Source organism: Ammodytes marinus, assembly GCF_949987685.1.
Source record: "Ammodytes marinus genome assembly, chromosome: 15".
Classification (NCBI taxonomy): domain Eukaryota; kingdom Metazoa; phylum Chordata; class Actinopteri; order Uranoscopiformes; family Ammodytidae; genus Ammodytes; species Ammodytes marinus.
Window position 1 is genome coordinate 27,738,805 of NC_137219.1, and position 20,156 is coordinate 27,758,960.

General features: G+C 42.0%; 1 protein-coding gene across 2 annotated transcripts; it reads right to left on the reverse strand.

Annotated features, from left to right (window-relative positions):
* Positions 1-1,776: 1,776 nt before the first annotated feature.
* Positions 1,777-19,638, reverse strand: LOC307261385 (mitogen-activated protein kinase kinase kinase 7-like). 2 transcript variants are annotated; one of them, XM_080041924.1, is made up of 15 exons: positions 19,530-19,638; positions 19,151-19,365; positions 18,437-18,547; positions 17,039-17,104; positions 15,812-15,857; positions 15,200-15,338; positions 12,510-12,634; positions 10,829-10,957; positions 9,745-9,875; positions 9,155-9,239; positions 8,739-8,869; positions 7,489-7,630; positions 5,545-5,606; positions 4,804-4,919; positions 1,777-3,199 (listed from the first exon to the last, which is right to left on the reverse strand). In XM_080041924.1, exons 2-15 carry the CDS (start codon positions 19,214-19,216, stop codon positions 3,025-3,027), a joined length of 1,524 nt encoding a protein of 507 aa, XP_079898050.1. In that variant the 5' UTR covers positions 19,217-19,365; positions 19,530-19,638; the 3' UTR covers positions 1,777-3,024. The 2 variants fall into 2 exon arrangements, with proteins under 2 accessions (XP_079898050.1, XP_079898051.1); XM_080041925.1 differs by having other exon boundaries at positions 19,151-19,359; positions 19,530-19,613.
* Between the last annotated feature and the right edge of the window lie 518 nt (positions 19,639-20,156).

Genomic DNA, 20,156 nt, shown 5'->3' on the forward strand with positions numbered 1-20,156 from the left:
AAGACATGATCATCAGTAATAACTCAAAGATCATGATGATTAACATATTGTAACAGTCGGTTTTATACCTTTGTTTGTTGTGGAATCTAATGTTGAACATGAAGAAGAAGAGCATGTGCTTCTCCGCTCTGTTTGAGTAACTACGCAGTCTACGAGTGAAGCCTCGTTTTGTATTCTTTATTTTGTAAGGAGTTGGTGTAGGCAGGAATCTCGGACTATGTTCCTGAACGCATGCATGCTTAATAGATATAGTGCCGTAGAGACCTGGCTTGATATGGTCAATGTGTAATAAAAGTAGCTTGAGGAGAATCCCACAAGTTGCCTACCGTGTCTTCATGCTAACCGGAGCTATTGCTATCGGACCATCCATAACCTGCACCATTCAATCGTTGATTCGTTACAATACCTCAGCTGAAGGATTCATTAATGTATTGTTCCTGTGTTAAACCATACATGATATACTGTTAATCCTAGTGAATTACTGATAGTTCATGAAGTCCTACACAAATGAATTCAGGCACTTTCATGTATAATTCATGTACCATTAAAAAGTATTACCATTGTGCATTACAACCAGGGGCACTGATTAAAGCTTCACTGCAGCACCTCTCCCTGCGTCCCAATACCCACACTTCCCTACTATTTAGTATGCCAGATAAAGAGGTGGGTTGCGTTCCGAATCGCATACTCTTTCTTTTTTCTATTCTACATACTACATCCGACGATAAAAATAATCTAGTTAGGATGCAGTAGGCATACTATTGGGACACACTTTTACTCTCTTATTTCATCATAACATTGCGCCTTGATCTTGCCTCTTGCTTTTATATCCGTCGCATCCCCGTTTGCTTTCATACGGAGGCTTCGTCGATGTGATGTCACTTCACGTGTGCATTGGATTGTGGGTCAGAATCCCCCAAATAGGATGCTGTTTTCAACACTAACAATCTGGCCGGTTGAAGTAGAACATGATCCGGGTACTTCTAACCATCCTAAATCTGGCCACAAGAATCGGGACATCCTAAAAAAAAAATCTACATACTATATAGTAGAAAGTATGCGATTCGGAACGCAAACGTGCTGTAAGCGGAATGGTTCTTTTAGCTAACTTCCTGTCAGTGACTGCAGTTAGCGGTCCCCTCCCTCGTCCCTACGTCACCACATTAATGCACTGCGGTCTTCAAGCAGACAGTTATCTAGCATCATCTCAGATCCATAAGTGTGATAAAACATGATAAAAACCACCAAAACAGACACTGGGAAGGATTTTTACCTGCTTCGCCATTGTAGGCGCATAAACATTCACCCATCTGTTGCACCGGCAGTGAGACCATGAGTGAGACGGGTGTCAGTTTGTAGCGTTCTCTCTTGTGATTGGATAACAATTTCGGGATCCTCCAATAAGTTTATTTGCCGATTACATGCAGAGCAGCTGGCTTTATGAGACGCGCACATTATGTAAGTGATCACTGTATGAATAAAGAGCGATTTAACACTTATATTAACATAAATAAACCGCTTACTTCACCTTTAAGGATGTCCCAATACATGAACGTCAATTGTAGTATGCTGAAAATACATTAATTCCCCACCAAGTCTTCCTTTTCGGATTTTTTCTTCTGTACTTTAGTATGTAGTGTAGTAAAAAGAAAGAGTATATGATTTGGAACGCAGGGTCAGTCTAACAGCACAACCAATACTTCACCACCACTCAGCCTTCATACTGAACCGTTTCCACCAAGGAAGATTTGTAAATGAAGACAACAGACGAAAAAATACTAAAAACTTTTTTTTTAACTAAATAAAAAGCATATATATAATTGCAGTCTGTACATTTCAACATCACACGAGAAATCTTGGAGGAATTGTTAGGCTTTTCAGTCAAAAGTATTCTCAAACCAGACTGAGACGACTGTACAGAATAACAATCCTAAGGCAACATCTGAACCAATACATGAACCATTCTCCCTCCCTACGGAACCCACTGAAATAGAAATCACCAAAAGTAAAGTGAGACTACAAAACACAATGTGAAGATGTCTTTGACCCAAATTGAGTGCAGTGCAGAGTAATGTTAATATAATTCTGTGAAATATAGCCGTGACAAAAAAAAGTAACGCAACAAAATTGAAATTAAACAGAAGAAAAAAGAAAAGGCAAGGTTCATTATTCTACAGATATTTCCATTTCAAACAGCTTTCAACAAAGCTTTTCTTTTTGCTCCCAGGCAGCACGGTCTCTGTAACACAACTCCTTTAACCATTGTCTCATTCACAGTCGCATGGCTTTAAAAATGACAGGGCCCACACATTTACACTCTTCATTAAAAAAAAATTTAAAAGGGGAGATTTTGTGGCATAAAATGAATATATATATAAAAGATACAATTTACAAAATCACAAATGCAGTTACTTTTTTTAAAACAATTGAAAAGATGAAAGTCAATGGATAAAAGCCACTCTTCTAACCTCACAATATATCTTTCTGAATCATGAGTCCATTTTGAAGTTCTTTGGTCTCACTGTATCCATACAAACCGTGATTCAAAAGGAACATTCAAATGTACAGCTGTCCAGAGAGGACGCTGCACGCTCATTATTTCATTGACAATAAAAAGGTGGTTCTGTCTGATTTAAAGTCAGGGAATATTGGAGGCTGATTTCTTGTAGTTACAACACCTTCTACAAGTGGCCTTTGGAGAATGTTAACTACTACTAGTGAAAATGGATTTCTGAATTTTTAACTTGTGCGATAACGACACGTGGGGAGAATGCCTCCAATTATGATGATACGCTTTGAAAGATAGCAAGAAACACTCAGTTGTCCCTTCAACCAATGTCATGGGAAACACCCATTCAAAGGCTTTTCCCCACCAATATGTGCACAGACGCTTCAGATAGCTGCCCTATCCCTTCTATAATGAACTGCTAATATTTGGATATATCTTTTGTAATTCTTCCTCAGGATAATGAGCTTTTTTCCTAGGGTTCTTAAATGTCCATGGAGTGCCTGGTGGTGTGTGTCCTAGCTGTGGTGTTGGTTGGGGCTCTTGTTGAGGCTGCCTTTGAGGCTCTTGAGGCCCTGGCAGTGGGCTGACAGGCTGCTGTGCTCCTCCAGCAGCTTGCTGTGCTCCTGGATCAGCCTGGAGGAGCTGTGCTGCTCCCTCTGGTCCTGCTCCAGCTCAGACACCAGCTCCTGTCTGAACACACAGCAGAGACACCAGTCAACAGCAGTCATATGCACAATGACCTGCCCCAGGCTCCTCTCAACTACGCAATATAGAAGAAGAAAATGTATACAGCCGCGTTTCCACCAAAACTACCAGGAACTCCTCGACCACCATCCTTTAGTTCCTGGGCCGCATGCCACCCGCCCTCTGTCTGAAACGCTTTGTCTTATGCTGTGAACACACCGCACTGGCCGCGCGGCGAGATTACATACAATGTCAATGTCAATGAGATTGCCCGGTGGTCTGCAAGACGAGGTGGGCGTGTGGAGTGAGGACATTTGGCTTCCAATACATTCTGCAAATATGTGTATTTTGTATCTGTTTAGCTGTTGGTTGTACTTTAGCCAAGGTAGCGCCGGTTAGCATAGTGAAACTCACCCAGCTGTGTGCTGTTCCGGAGGATAATATGAACCCAAACTTGACGGCAGTGTCTGTGTGGAATTCCAATATAGTACAGCGAAGCACCGGTGTTGTCCTCCGCCAGACCGCGCACTTTCACTTTCAGGTAGGCTGATGTCTGCCTTTATTTTTGCCGCTGAGCACACACTGCTGGTGTTAATGTGTTTAGTATGTTGCTGAATTGCTGTTAATGTGTGTGTATTTGCGATCGGGGTGCGTCTTCATGCTGTTTTAATATTATTTGTGACATGACTGCCGCTGGTTACACAGCGTACCTACATCTGTATTTTTTGGCACAGCTGGACCATGTTGTTGTTGTTGTTGCACCGTAAGTGTGACGGGTCTGATCTCGGCGGCGGCTGCGGTTAATATGGCCCAATATGACCAAGCGGTGAGCCTCCTGCATTCACGCGGCCAACCGCCGCAGGGGGCCAGTGCGGTGTGTTCCCAGCTTTAGAGCCTGTCTCTTTAAGCCTTCCAAAAAGCTCTGCTCTGATTGGCCCGAATCTAACTGCTGGTTTGAATCCTACTGCCAGTTAGATTTAAAGTGGCTTCTCCCCTTATGATGTCACAAGGGGAGAGAAATGTGACTTTCAGAGAGGTGGAGGTGGAGAAATAGAAAGGGTTGTTTATTCTCAGACTTTGGGAGTCTCTAGTCACACCAGGGACCCATATTAATGTTGATATAACATGAAAAAGGGAATGTTTAGGATAAAAAGGTGACCTATAATATCCAGCCAGACATCTAAGCATGTTTAACAGTAAATCAAGTGAGCTAGCTGAAAGGAACCGTCGCAACTTCCCCTCCCGTTAGTAATGTAGAAACTCACTATCAAATCCTTAGCCTCATAGCATAATTGCCAAAATCATATTTACTCTACTCTACTTTTACTCTACATCTACTCTATTCTACATCTACACTACTCTATCTCTAATCTACTTTACCCTACTCTATAACCCTTAAAATATGACTTAGGCAATTATGCTATTAGGCTAACGAAAAGTAGATGCAGAGTAGAGTAGATGTAGAATAGAGTAGATGTAGAGTAAATATGATTTAGGCAATTATGATATGAGGCTAACGAAATGATAAAAGTGAGATGGAAGTGTCTCTGTAGTCGCTGATAGAGCTGTAGGTAAAAGAAAAGCATCCAATAACACGTGAGTGGACTTACTTCCTGAGAACCAGGTGAGTGATCTCTGACTGGATCTTGAGATACTCCTGAGCCATCCTGATGTGCTGCTCAAACACAGCCATAGACTCCTTAGAGTTTGGACATGGAGCCAGAGGCTGAAAGAACGCACACACGCACACGCGCACACACACACACACACTTCAAACTTCAAGACAGATATACTGACAAAATGTACATTTAGGTGTTTATTTGACTAAAACTTGTCTGTTCGCGTCTGTATATTTCTCCTGTACAACAATCTTTAATGGCCATTATCTCAATACTCTGAACCAAAAAATCTAATCTTCTAAAGCACTTCCATCAACTATACTTGCCATAATCAAGAAGGTTATGAAAGAAGGATTTGTTCAAATGTTGTTAATGGTCTGATTTATGATGCATTTGCTTCTTTTAAAACATGACCAATACATTTTTTAGACCTGTAAATAGTATTTGTTTATGATTTATAAAAATTAAAAAAGGCTGTTATTTCCACACATAGCATTTCTTTCACTTATGATGTATGATGAATACATGCTATCCATGATGAATACATGCTATCTATGTATTTTGCATTAACACTATTTGTTTGTGTTTCTGCATTCATATTGTTAACTGGCCTGCAAATAGATATAAAGTCTTACAGAGATATAGTGTGTTTTAGGAAGGAGTACAGCTGGGTGTGTGTGTGTGTGTTTGCTTCTTTCTTCTAATTAGCACAACAAGGTTTCCTCAACTTACCTGTAACTGGTGATCCAGTTTCAGGTAGGCCATGGGTATGGAGCTGTCTAAACCATTGGTAGCTGGAAGACACATACACACAATGTAAAGAGCGCCGTGAATACAAAGCACACACACTTGCACTGACAAAATCAGTATGGTATGTTGCGCTGTGATGCCCCTTAGTGGTTAAAGTGGCCAGTGCAACATGACTCAAAGCTTGTGTGTGTGTGTGTCACATTCCTGATGAACTCAACCCGTAGAAGTAGAACAGAAAATGAAAACTACAACATGTGCTTTGGCAGAGGTTGTGACATGGTGGATGCAGAATTAAGCCTCACTGTTGGTTGCATGTTCAGGTATGGAACACTTTTGATCAATGCTAATAAGCACTATGAGCTCCTGTAAAATGCTCTTATGAATTTGAGTGATGTGCCGATTGTCAACTGCTTTGGAAAGCCCCTCCCACCGTAACGTGTTCATGGTGATTAACCTCTTGACACAGAAATGTCCACATATAATGTGTGTTAAGCCGGGAACACACCGCACTGACCCCTTCGGCGGTTGGCCACGTGAACGCAGGAGGCTCGCCGCTTGGTCATATTGGGCCATATACACCCAGCCGATTATTGGGTGGACGCGCGGCCATGCGCTAGTACATTGACTTTGTATGTAATCTTGCTGCGCGGCCAGTGCGGTGTGTTCGCAGCTTAACCCACCCTGCGTTCCAATCCCCATACTTCCCTACTATTTAGTATGCCAGAAAAAGATTTAGGATGTCCCAATACATGCACGTCAATTGAAGTATGCTGAATATACCCAGATGCCCCACTAACTCCAATAGCATTTTGGAGTATTCGTGTTTATTCTTGACATTTCTCGATATAATGAAAATAAAATCTTTGTTATCTGATTTATTTTCGCTCCTTTGGCCCTAAAACTCTTCTGTACTTTAGTATATAGTGTAGTAAAAAGACTAAAACTCTTCTGTACTTTAGTATATAGTGTAGTAAAAAGAAAGAGTATGTGATTTGGAACATAGGGCCAGTGTAACATGAAAGTCTTCAGAGAGTCTACATGGTCGCACAACACAACAAACGTTGTTCACCCATTTTAATATGTATTATCAAAAGTTATACATATTCCACTAAATGGATTCTACTGACAAAACACATGCTCAATATGGATTTTCCATGGCTGATGACTCAAATATAGGTGTTTTTGTTCATATAGTCGATATGGATATGATAAAAAGGGTTAATACATGGACTTTGTTTCAGGACTGAGCTGCATGTGTTGAGTTGTAGAGTGCAGCTCTGTCTAATTCAGTCTAGTTTACTTCTTCACTGTATATGTTCAGATAAACAATGGGGGTTGTGTCAATTCCATTCCAAAACTCATTCATTCTCTTTTCAATTGGCCACTAAATGACATTGATGTTAAAGGTGAAGTAAGTGATTTATTTATGTTAATATAAGTGTTAAATAGCTCTTTATTCATGCAGTGATCACGTATATAGTGTGCGTGTTTCATAAAGCCGATCTCTCAGTCACCCGCTCTGCATGTAATCGGCAAATACACTTTTCGGGGATCCCACTGCTGATAACCAATCAGAAGAGAGAACGCTACAAACCGGCACCCTCTCACTTGCACGTGCAAAGCGACAGATGGGTGAATGTGTATGCGCCTACAATGGCAGAGCAGGTAAAAATCCTTCCTAATGTCGGTTTTGATGGTTTTTCATCATGTTTTATCACACTTACGGATCTGAGATGATGCTAGATAACTCGCTGCTTGAAGACCGCAGTGCATTAACGTGGTGACGAGGGAGGGGACTGCTAACTGCAGTCACTGACAGGAAGTTAGCTACACTGACCATTCCGCTTACTGAACCTTTAAGTAGGTATAGTGGAAGTGAATGTGTGAAAGCTCCTTGCTTGTAGTTGAGTGTGTGGAGCTCCCTACCTGTGGGGCTGATGGTCATCCTGAGCTCTGCCTGGCTGCTGCTGCTGGCCACAGGGCTGGAGCAGTGTGTGGGGCTCTGGGAGCGTCCAGGCAGGCTGTCTGCACTGGGCAGCCGGGTCACACCGCTACGTGGCGTGGCTGTCTGAGGAGACACAGGGAGGCTTGGCATCATTTAAAGGTGCACTGTGCAGTTTCAGGGGAGGGGGATTTGTTTTTACATTTGTAAATATAGAGTATAGAACATATTTTCTTTACATGTTATTCTTAGTATTGAATCATTATATTATGATAAACCAAATAGAAATGATTTTGAGGCACCTGAAACCACATGTAAGACCAGAATATGTTTGTAAACCAAACTGTGGGCCCTGCTGCTGTACACAACAACAGTGAAACAGTAACTTATCGTCTGACTTTCTTACTTCAAACAGTGTAAGGTAAGGTAAGGATTTAGAAGGATTTGTTCATATGTTTTTAATTGTCTGATTTACGATACATGTTCTTATTCAAAACATGACGAAAATGCATTTTTAAGACCAGTACGTACTACCCCAATTTCCCAAAAAGTTGGGACGTTATGTAAAATGTGAATAAAAACAGAATGTGATCAACATGTATTCAATACATTACAAACACATCATATGTATCTGTTTAAACTGAAAAACTTAATTGTTTTTTTACCGCTGTGTTACATCACCCCATATGCATATATGTACAAGAAACAATGAAATAGATGTGTAGATAATAAAACATAAACATTATTGGTGTGATTAACACCATACGAGTTAAAATACCCCGGGGTACATTTTCTTTATTCCTGTTTTTTTACTTGGGCCCAAGGTTATGTGATTTATTTGTTTTTATGTGTTTTTCTATTGAGTCAGAAAGATCTATGTTAAAAGTGAAGATCTCTACTGTTATAGATACATCCTCCAATAATACATCATAAAACTAAACTGACTGTGTTGTCTCTTTAATCATCCATCCTGCTCTAGTAGTCGAACCTAACAATCTGGCCCAGAATATCGTCTTACATTGAAATCTAAATCTGCTAAACCAAGAAGGTGTTACACGTACATAACTTAACACACCTTTTTCAGAATTGGAGTTGGATTGTTATTTATAAAATGAAAAAAGGCTGTATCAAAAATGTGTTCTGTAAAAACTTTGGCGTGTGTGTGTGTGTGTGTGTGTGTGTGTGTGTGTGTGTGTGTGTGTGTGTGTGCGTGCGTGTATTACTATTCCATTACCTTGGAGGGTTTGAACTGTAGTGGGAATTTGGAATCAAAGCTTTTGAGGGTTTCCTCTCGGCCAATAGAGTTCCTGTGTTCTGAGTTGTCGTCACTCCTGTTACTGCTGATGGTGTAGTCAGCATACGGGCCTGAGACAGCAAACACATACACCCATTTGCCACCATAGATATGTTCTTAGGGTTGACAGTGTGTGCATTAGTAGTAATAATAATACAAGTATTTTATATAGCACTTTTCAAGGTACTCAAAGACACTTTACCATAAAATAAGTACATGAGAAAAAACAAATTGGTGTATCAATAAAGCCAACACACAATAAGCAAAAAGTAAGTGAAACATTCAAATCAGCATAAAATAGCAGGTGTAATGTTAATATGTTAAATCAATATGTAATGTACAGAGCTGATAGCTACCTGTGCTGGTGGCTGAGGAAGAGCCACTCCTACTGGCTGAGGACTGGTGCAGGAGCTTCAGAGGTTCATCAGAGCCTGGGAAGTACTGTTTGGGGGGGGGGGGGGAGAGAGACACACAGCACGCAGAACATTCAGAAAGATTCTTCAGAAAAAACTGTATAAACCCCACACAAAGAAGTACAGCGTGACCAGAAGCACTGATTTATGTCTATTTTTTCCCGATGCCATCAGAGTGACAGTGTGCAGTGGAGAGAGGAAGAGATAAAGACAGGCAGAAAGATAGAGAGAGAAAGGCAGAGAGATCTTTATTTTATCTGTGTTCACGTGCACACTCCTAGTATTCGCACAGATTTTCTTTTCAGCGCACACACAGTACGGAGGTAGCGTATCGAGAGGTGATATTCACTCATTAGGCTGAATCAATACAAGCGTGTCCCAATGAGGACTGCTTCATGTCCAGAGTTCAAACACACATAACAACACTATTAAAGCTAATTCATGTTTATTTGTTTGCTTATTATGCACAACAAAAATGTAAAAATGACAATTATTGGTTTTAGGGGGTGTTCCAGTAGGAGATGGGACTGTACCTGCATGAGATGGCTCATGGTGTTCTTCACCTCCTCCATGGAGGGTCTCTGGCTGGGCTCTTTGTCCCAGCAGCGGGTCATCATAGTCTCTATGGGCTCTGGAAGATCTTTGATCAGAGGAGGCCGCGTACCTGCAACACAGGGGAGATCTAGTCAGTCAGTGAGCCTGGGATGTCTTCCTGTTAGAAGCTTTGATGGCTCCAGAACCTTAGATGATTAGCCCTCAGTACACTCTGAGCAGCGTGTGAGCTCCTCAAAGTGTCTCCAGGAGCCACAGATGGCTGTTTACAGAGGACGAAAGGAATTCAGAATCACACTATGCTTGTTCCGATCGCCGATCAGATAGGATTGAAGGGATGGATAACAATAGTTTTTTTCCAAGATGATAGGATGTCCTATGAAGGAACCTTTAACTAATCATGCATTTATACATGTTGATCTAGTGGAGCGACAGGTCTCCTTGGCGCAGAGCAGTTAACAAGTAGTTTGACATGTGAATCAAAGCCGTACTTTACGACCCAGTTTGCCTACCGTGTTACCAATTAGAGGGGAAAGATATATTTGTGTTCACACACTTTTATAAATGTTTATGTATGCAACGTACTGTAGGAGAAAGTTTCAACATGTGTACACTGAAAAGAGATCTGAAAGTAGACCTGATTACCCAACCCTACGTCTCACTTCTATAAAAATCCATACATCGATGCAGCAAAAACACAGATACAGTCCTTTTATTCCTTATAAAAATCTGGTGCCTACATTACCCACAATTCAAAGCAAAAACCAAAGTTGGGTTGGAGAATGGGGTAGTGTTCCCACAAGTTTGTAGTAATTCCCAGCACTACTAAACACACTTGATGTTTAAAATTGTTTGAATTTGCCTTTTAATTTTCAGTGGGATCCGCAGGTTTAGAGACTGTTACTCAGTAGTAGGGGTGGAGTTAAGGGTTAGGGTCGTGGTGGGGTTAGGGTTAGGAGTGGAGTTAGGGTAGGGATGGAGTTAGGGGTTAGGAACGCTCCTTCGAAATGACATGGTTTTAGGGTGAGGGTAGGGGGTTAGGGTTAGGGTACGGCTGGTGCTCACCTCTGTGCACGGCCCACATTATGCAGAAGGCAGAGCCACCGATCTCATCGAAGGGTTTCTTGCGTGTGATGACCTCCCACAGGATGATGCCCCAGCTGAACACGTCACACTTCTCACTGTAGTTACTGCCTGAGGAACACACAGCCAGACTCTGCTCATTCCACACAAAAGACACACACTATGTACAGTCACCTCAGGCTTAATATATTACATATAGGGGAGAGTGGGGTGAGATGTGCCACTTTTTACTCAAAGTGATGCCTTGACAGTTTTGTCTCCAAATATAAATATGTACATATATTTCAGGATGTTGTGCATCCCTGGCAATAATAACTTTGGATCTGGAATAAACTGTTTAAGAAATATAGCTTTCGGAAAAAAAGTTGTCTTGTGGCACAACTTGCCCCCGGTGTGGGGTAAATTGTGCCATTGATATATATCTCATAAACTGTAATGCAAGAATAATCCATAAGACAATTACTTATTTAAAGGTTTATTTAAAGTAAATAAAGTAAATATTTTACAAAGAGTGAAGGTCAATTTTCTTAAACAAGGCCTAGCAGATCTAATGGTTTTATCTGCAAAGCTCACAATGACAAAGTCACCATCATCATCTTTCTGGCCATCTGAACTCTTGTCAGTGGTGTCGTTAAGTGGAATGGAGATGTCAGTCTCTTCTGAGCTACTGTAGACAATCACTTTCTGCCATGCCACTGGCACAACTCTCAGAAATGTGCTTTGCACTAGCTGCTCCGTGCTTGTGGAACCAACTGCCACCTGACAAATGTGATTCCTCCTCTATTTCTGCCTTTAAAATCAAGGCTCAAAACCCATATGTACACCCTGGCTTTTCCTCCCCATTAACTATCTTACCTCCACACTACTATCTTTGTTTATATGTGGATGTATGGGCTTTATGTCTTTTATTTTTGTTAATGTTATTTTACCTTCATTGTTTACCTACTGAATGCACTATGTACAGCACTTTGAACAGTAAAAACTGTTATAAATGTGCTTTTATAAATACATTGTACTTACTTACTTATAACTCACCTTTGGCACAAATCACCCAAACCCCAGAATTTGTGATAATTAGCATGATGCAGCAGTTTAGGGCTGACATCCTGCCAACTGTATAGACTCAAAGTGTAGCATACTAAAGCACTAAAACATGTGTCAAATGTTTTCAAACTTGTCTATAATTGTTCAGACACAATAATCAAAAAACCTTGATCATGGAAATTTTACTTTGAAAGGCAAAACACAGTTTTTTGAGTTTAAATGTGCGTCTCCCTTCTTTACAAGATGAGCCAAATGGATGGCTCTTCTTAAATATATGGTCACATTTCCAATTTCTTCCACGGTTTTCTAGAAACAAGGGGTGGCACAACTTCCCCACTGGCACAACTCAGGCCACTCTCCCCTATAGCAGGTAGCCTTTTTATTGTATGTTACTTGTTTGGTTGACGTATTACATTGGATTGTGTTTGTTTGTCTGCTGTTAACAGATTCAGCTGGTAGATGTATTTGTAAACATGCAGTTTGCATTGCATTGACTGGATACCAATAGAAACACTGACAAATAGGAAATTGATTGTGTCTAAGAAATGTTTTCCATAAGGATCCTCAAAGATTACGGAGCCCCACGATGAGAAGTGAACAGAGCGTTTGTTTTTCTCACCTTCAAACACCTCTGGAGCCATCCAGGCTGCACTGCCTTTATTGTTGGTCATGTAGGTCTGGATATCACACGCTGTTCCAAAGTCACAGATCTTCAGCACAGTCCCACGAGACACCAGGAGCAGACTGGAAAAGTGCAGGGGACGCAAGAATTACACAGTGGACTTCTGCAAGATATATTAGTGAATGTAAAGGGGGAATGAATTCAGTTCAAATATCTTCCTGCAGGTATGTTGTCAAAGATAAAAGTATTGTATAAATGTACATTTTGACATGAAGAATGCACTAGATGAAAAGAAAGAGTGTCTGCAAAATTAAAAAAATTTAAGCTAAAATTAAGAACGTATTGACCATTTTTGAGGGAAATTGAGATCATTCAGTCTGAACGGAGGTGTTGTTGGATGAACGGACCAACAGAATGGATTAAAAAAACGAAAGAAAATGATAATTGTTTTTTTTTAATGTTTGGTCAGGGTTAGGGTAGTTTATTGAGTAAAGGGCTTGGTTTTATTCAGCGAATAGAACTTAACTTAATTCTAAAAATGGAGGATACATCTTAAGCAGATTTATAATAACCATAATATCAAAACCTTTTGCAGTAATAGTTTATACTTTTACATTTCCAGTTGTAGAGGCCATGTATATTGAGTGTCTAACTCGTATTAGGCCTTTTCATACATACCACCCCCCCCCCCCCCCCCCCCCCCCCCATTCACCATGCCTCTGACTGCAATTCCCACCGAAACAGGCCTCTATTCTTCACCAATCTAAAACTGTGTACTGCACTGGACTGCTGGCAAATTCAACACACAGTTAATATCTTCTAGAAGTGCAAGTTGACTCCAAAACTAAGCCACAATTACAGACCTGCAAACTCATAGGAGGTGAAAAAGGTGACAAACACCCGTCCCTTCTAGGTATGCCCTTCTAGGTATGCCCCCCCAGGAGATTTTTTTTAAACTTTTTAAAGTGAAATGCATGAATCTGGTGCACTTTGAGAGGGAAATTAAGAGGCTAAATCTGAGGAATTTTGTGTGAACAAATAATTTGGAGACACTGGGTCGGATGAATTAGAAGCTTCTTGGATTTTCCATTAAAATGTTCATTTAAAATAAAATATTATGCAGGGTCCTCTGGGTTGGGCTTGGTGCTCTTTTTCTTTTATGGGACATATTTCTCTGTAATATAATGAATACATTTAAATGCAGTGAGAGGGATGAAGCAGAAGAACTCTGTTGTCCAGCTATCTTTTTTTCCACAGACGAGGCTGAAATAGGTTATACAGTGCATGGGCATCTGAGCCCCATTTCCAAATGTTTTTAAATAAACTCAATACACACTGGACGTGAACGTGACGTGATCAGTTAAACTTGGATTACCTCCCAGATGAACTGATTAAATTATTGGGCTATTAACTAGGCTATCTAGATCAAAACATTGTATTCATTTTTTTGTATGATATAATAATATGATGTTAATATCAAACACACAAACTAAAAAATAAAAATAAAAATAAATTGGGGGGGGGGGGGGGGGGGGGCCTGTCGGTCGGCTCTGATTGTGAGCGCACTGCAGACACTTCATTTCTGCAATGTGCGCTCATTAAACTGTCAGCTTCACTTAAGAGTCCTGTGTGGGTCAACAGTGCAGTGCAAACTATGCAGCATAAAGTTATAACATTCGTCTACGACCGTGATGTTAAATCACCTTCACACAAAGTCTCCGCCCCAGCAAAGCAGCGAGTCGATCGCTGTGACGGTGAAAATCACCGGGACCCGGGAGACCCAGTGAGCGAGTGAGACGCCGCTCAGAAAAAACTCTGTGGTTTGATGGATGAAATCAGTCGGGGATATCCTGCCCGTTAACTTTGTCTACGGGAACGGCTTCCGCGATCTTTTTCTATGTCTCGAGTCTAACAGAGAGCCATGTCGGCAAACTGACAGCGCGACTAAATAAAGGGACTGTACCTGTAGCTGCGTCCCTCCGTATAGTTTCTGTTTCAGTAGGCTGTTACATTAACCTCTGAAGCATTGACAGTGTTTAATCAAAGCCTCTAATTTTTTATTATCAAAAGGGCTTTAATTGAGACTTTTAGCCAATTCTAAAGTCTGAACACACAGCGGCAGCAGTGATGCTTGTGCCCGATCTTAACGCTGATTGGACAATACTCATGACGTCTACCAAAGATGTTTTATTGCCAAGATAGCGATATTCCCTTGTCTCACACTACGGTAACTCGCCCACACAGTCCAGTCTGGGAAGCGCTGGCTGACTTCTCTGGCAGCTGCCGCTACCCCCCCCCCCCCCCCCTCCCAAAAACAAAAACTCTTCGGATCTATACGATTCACGTGGGTCATATATTTTGATTCTAAACGGCGATTTTCGCCGAAAAGCGACGAGTTTGCAGGTATGCAATTACCCAGAATGCCCTTTCTCTATAGAAACAGCAGACATTTGGCCCTGTGCACAGCCATGAGCTCACTCACACTCCAGTACGCTGAGTCACAGCAGGAACCGAGGAACAACATAGACATTCAGAACATATCAGATACATCTATTATAAGTCATACATGATTACAATTATTGTCATATTGAGCATCTTAATAAACTCTCTTGTAAATTGTGATGGTCAATGATAAATGTATATAATTGGATCATATTACATATTTTTGGTGAAACAGACAGTCTTACTTTGGTGGTTTGAGGTCCCGGTGTATTATGGCCTTAGGTTTCATAGAATGCAGATAGGCCACTCCCACGGCACACTGCAGACACCAGCTCATGGCGTGGGCGGCTGTGTATTCGGGCTGTGGCTCTGCACTGTGCAGGACTGAGGTCAAGTGGCAAACGACATGAGAGAATAACATCACATTACTGCACATCTCCATTCCACTCTGGAACTGTTGCATAATGAGTGTGAGTGGCGTGGTGTGGTTTTCTTTTTGTTTTTTTTAACCTTTATTTATACAGGTAAATCCCATTGAGACCAGAGACTCTTTTTGCAAGGGAGACCTGTTCCCATTTACACGTTACCATTCACACACACATTCATACACCGATAGCAGGCTAACTATCGACATTCACACGAGGCAAGGTGGGTGAAGTGTCTTGCCCAAGGACACAACAACCATGACACAAGTGGCAGGACGGGGATCGAACCTCCAACCCTTCGATCATTGGCCGACCCGCTCTGCCACCTGAGCAACAGTCGCCCCAAAATCGTACATTGGTGCTGCTGTTATAATGATAAATACATCAACATGAATCAACTAGCGATCCACCACACACATACAAATTACTTACGGTTGTATAAAGAGCCACATTCTGCATACTCCATGACCAGACAGACCTGAGAACACACAGCATGTTAACTTGGCAGTGAAACCATGATATGAGGCAAGGCAAGGCTGTAACCGCCTCTAAATGTAGCTCAATTTACTGTTCAACCAATGGCAACAACTACAACTACTTAATTCTAAGATGATGCTACTCTATTTTAGCCTGGCTCCGCCCGCCTACCTACTTCCGCTCAATTTTCATTTCACTTCAGTAGTCAGTCTGGGGCTGCAGTGTATTCATGAGCTCCTGCTCGTCCTGATTTGTGTATGTCCAATCAGCGAACAGAGCGAGTGGCTGAGAACGATGACGTCGAAGTCGCGCTCCAGTTTCAGTTGAATGCTGCGTTCCTTTATACTCGGAACTCCCGACTTGGTAGTTCCGACCTGTCTGTGTTCCAGTGCATCTGCTTGGGAAAGTATGGACGCCTACAACCTTTCTCATCCAAATAACTAAACGTTAGGCTCTAACAAGTTACCGTTGCCAGATACCGGTAGATCAATAGACTACAATATGTATAGAAGTCAGAAATTTCCGAGTTCCCTATCCAACTGGAACGCACCGTCAGAAGCCGGCTCATGACACACGTCACGACCAAACGTTATGCGATTGGTTGGCTGATCCAGAGTGGCACTGGACAGATCCAATAGTTTTAAACTTCAACAGACACCGGCCTCCAAGTGAGTGAACGTTTGCCAATAGGGCGATTCCTGACCTTCTGTACAAATGAAATGAAGTACGATGGTCTGGTTGGACCAGGCTAACTCTATTTCAGAGGATGTGCCAAAATAAGATAAGAAGGTTTTTAACCCTACAAACTGTACTCTGATGTTACTGTGTTTGATACACACAACTTGTCTACTCATATAGATCCACCTTGTCATTAGATTGTGTCAACTTTATCTCAGTTAGTGGGACATGGTAAGCATAGCACTACATTTAAAAACAAATCTACCTTTGTCCATGTAGTAGTGTGTATGTTGTTGCACTAGATAATACACAGTTATCAATCCTTGTTAAATCCTATGTGGAACAAACTAAGGGAATGTTCTGTGTTTTAACAGGATGCATAGTGAATGAATGAGTTGCAAAGATATCTTTAGAAGTGGGCAACGTTTACGGTATACATCATAAAAGAAGGGCACTGACAGGTTTGACAACAAACAGGCTCAGTGTGGAGTGTTGTACACTTACTGGATTGTCACAGGAGCCAAACAGTTTAACAATGTTGGGGTGGCTCACCCGAGAGAGCTGGCGAAGCTGTGCAAAAAAAAACAGACATTTAAAATGAATAGGCGGCCTTTACCAAGATGAGTACACACGTGAGAGTCAGTGGTGCAGGAACCATAGACACTGGTCTACAGGGATGTGGAATCAAGTCATATGTTCAGATACAGTAAGTCATCCTTATTCTGCCATATTCTCTACATGTGGGCGAGCTACACCACACATACACCTGGTGGTACAAGAGGTGGTACGCTAAAGCTAGCGCTAGCTTTAAGCACAACAACAGCAGCGAATACGTCTTATTTTTACACGTGTTGGCTCTCGCTTTGCAAACAGGACCCATACAGCGTATTTTTGCCGGTCAATTTGATCGCTCATTCGGTAATTATGTTACGTTTACGTCTCGTAGTAGCGGTCATATGGCGGGCATGAGGTTTCAGTTGGTCTGGTTGGTCAGGATAATCCCTCCCCCGGCCGCTGGCGCAGGCAGTTCTCACTTCTAGCCCAGCTCAATCCTGGGGTTGGGGTTGAACCGGTTTTTACAGCCCGGAGCCGGCTCTCTGGTGGTGTGAAACCATAAAACTGTCTCTAGCTCGGAACTAGCTCCGATTTTGCGGCGGTGTGAAAGGCCTAATTGATACCTGTATTCTGACATGCAGCTAAATACCAGGCTCCAGTATTTGTGATAAAACAAATTGGACCAAACTGCCAAAAATTGGTTGACCATTGCTACACATCTGGAACACAAGGCTGGCTGCAGGTTTCATGGTGCACACACCCCTCTTCCATTGAGGCAAACTCAGGCTGGTTCTATGCTGGAGCCCAGTCAGGAACAGGTTCTTAGCTTTCCCACTGCTAGAGAACCGGTTCCAAGTCAGAAACACTAGCACGAGAGGCGCACCAACGCTGAGCTGGTCTGGAACTGGGAAGTGATTACATAAGGGGCCGGGGGAGGGATTATCCTGACCAACCAGACCAGCTCAAACCTCATGCCCGCCATATTTAAAAAGACAGCTACTACGAGACGTAAGCATAACATAATCCTGAATGTAGCGATCATGACGACCAGCGCAAATACACTGGACAGGTGGTGTTAGGTTAACAAAGCAAAGACAGAGGCAACACGTGTAAAAATAAGACATATCCGCCGCTGTTGTTGTTGTTGATGTGCTTAAAGCTAGCGTTAGCCTGAAGAGCTGCGGCGTTGGCCGACGTTTACAATGACGTCATGATGTTGCTCTCTAGGTGATGGAAAAACAAACGGTTCTTAATAGGTTCCCAAGTTGAACCAGCTCTAGCACCAGCCTAGAACTGGAACCTAATAATGGAAAAGGGGTAACAGAGAACATAGAGGGTTTACCTTACCTCAACAAGGAAAGCGTTCCTTTCATTCTCACTCTCAATGGTCTTGATTGCTACATCTTGTCCTTTCCATATGGCCTTGAACACAACACCAAACGTCCCTCTGCCAACAGCCTGAAAAAAGACAACAAGAAAACATAACATAAAACATGTTTTATTCGGGAAATTATTGAAAATAAAGAAAATAAATTGATTCGGGATTTATTATAGGTTTTTAATAACATGACCGATGTCACTTTGCTCCTGAAAATCACAGCTTTTGTCCCCATTTGAACACACCGTCCCAGATCAACGGGTTTTTACTCTAGTGCGTGTCCCCTGAAAGTCACTTAAGTCAGAAGCGCACGCACACACCACCCTCTTTACTTTAATAGCTACAATTGAGTTTTACTGTTGCAATTTTTACGACCAGACTGCCCTTTTCCAGACTGGGCCTTGCTCTGGTTGTGCATTTAGGTTCAGTAGCAAATATTTTCGTGTTTAAATGGTTTGTTCTGACCTCAGCTCAGTGAAAACTCTTACTCTATTTGACTTAAATTAGTAACCGGTAGAGTTAAAGTCTGTTATCTCCGCCCTGCTCAAGAACACTGTACCGCACTGTAGCCTACACAATACGTAGCTGCACTTCAACTCCTACAACCAGAGCATTTGTTCCCCAGCGACACACACAGCTAGCGTTCATGTCCTCTGTGGAGCTGTTGTTGCTCAATAAGTTACCGCTTCAACTTGGATGTCTTCATACTGGATGTCCTCAAAAAGACAGCCAGATGGAGTCTCCACCATCGCGGCACAGCGGCGACGCTCCTCAACGCAGGCCGACCGGGCTGCACTTCAAACGGGCAGAGGACCGTGTGTTAATCGACGGGACGGAATGGTCCGCTGCGGTCTGTGTTGGCTCCTGACACACAGACGCAGCCTGGTTTCATCTGTTGCTGTGAATTCAGGAAGTAGCCACCGTTAGCTCCCTAGAAATGCTGCCTAATGAAACAACAGTGGGCTGGGCGCTCGTGAACCTCCCACCAAACACAGAGAAGGAGACAGACAGACAGACAGACAGACACATTAATAGAAACAGAAGAAAAACAGCGGAACTGACCCGGTAAACCGAAGTTTTATTGAGTGTCCTAACTAACGTGTTCAGCTTGTGACCTGCGCTACTAATAGGCTAGTTTCAAATAAGTTAGATAGCGGAACATGACAGCGCTCTGCTGCTGCTCTTGAATGTAGCTTTGTTTTGTTTCTGAAAACACGAGAGCCTCCACAAGGGGCGCCACAATATGTTTCCATCATCGGGTTTCCATAGATAGGCCTCTGTGTGTGTGTGTGTGTGTGTGTGTGTGTGTGTGTGTGTGTGTGTGTGTGTGTGTGTGTGTGTGTGTGTGTGTGTGTGTGTGTGTGTGTGTGTGTGTGTGTGTGTGTGTGTGTGTGTGTGTGTGTGTGTGTGTCTCTCTGGGGTTGTATCATGGAAAACAAAAGTTAACATTGCCATAGCAATTAAGAAATAGGCAAACAATAATAAAAACATGTCGGACTAAGCTATTTCTTGTGAAAGTATTTGATTACATGTTATCTGTGCAGTGACAATAAAGATGGAGCTAATACATTCCTTATGTTTACCATATTACTTATTTTAAAGTAACAATCCTTTTTATAGAATTCTTACTTCTAAAAGTTTCTCTGCTATTTCTTCAATTCAGTTTCTTTAATTCTTCCCCCTCAGTGT

Bases quoted from the DNA above. Each gene is read 5' to 3' on its own strand.
- LOC307261385 (XM_080041924.1), bottom strand. From the start codon at position 19,216: ATGGTGGAGACTCCATCTGGCTGTCTTTTTGAGGACATCCAGTATGAA. The intron at 15,858-17,038 runs GTAAGTGTACAA...GTGTGTTCTCAG, and splicing joins TTGGCTCCTGTGACAATCCA to GTCTGTCTGGTCATGGAGTA. The intron at 8,870-9,154 runs GTAGCTATCAGC...TTGCTGTCTCAG, and splicing joins TTCCTCAGCCACCAGCACAG to GCCCGTATGCTGACTACACC.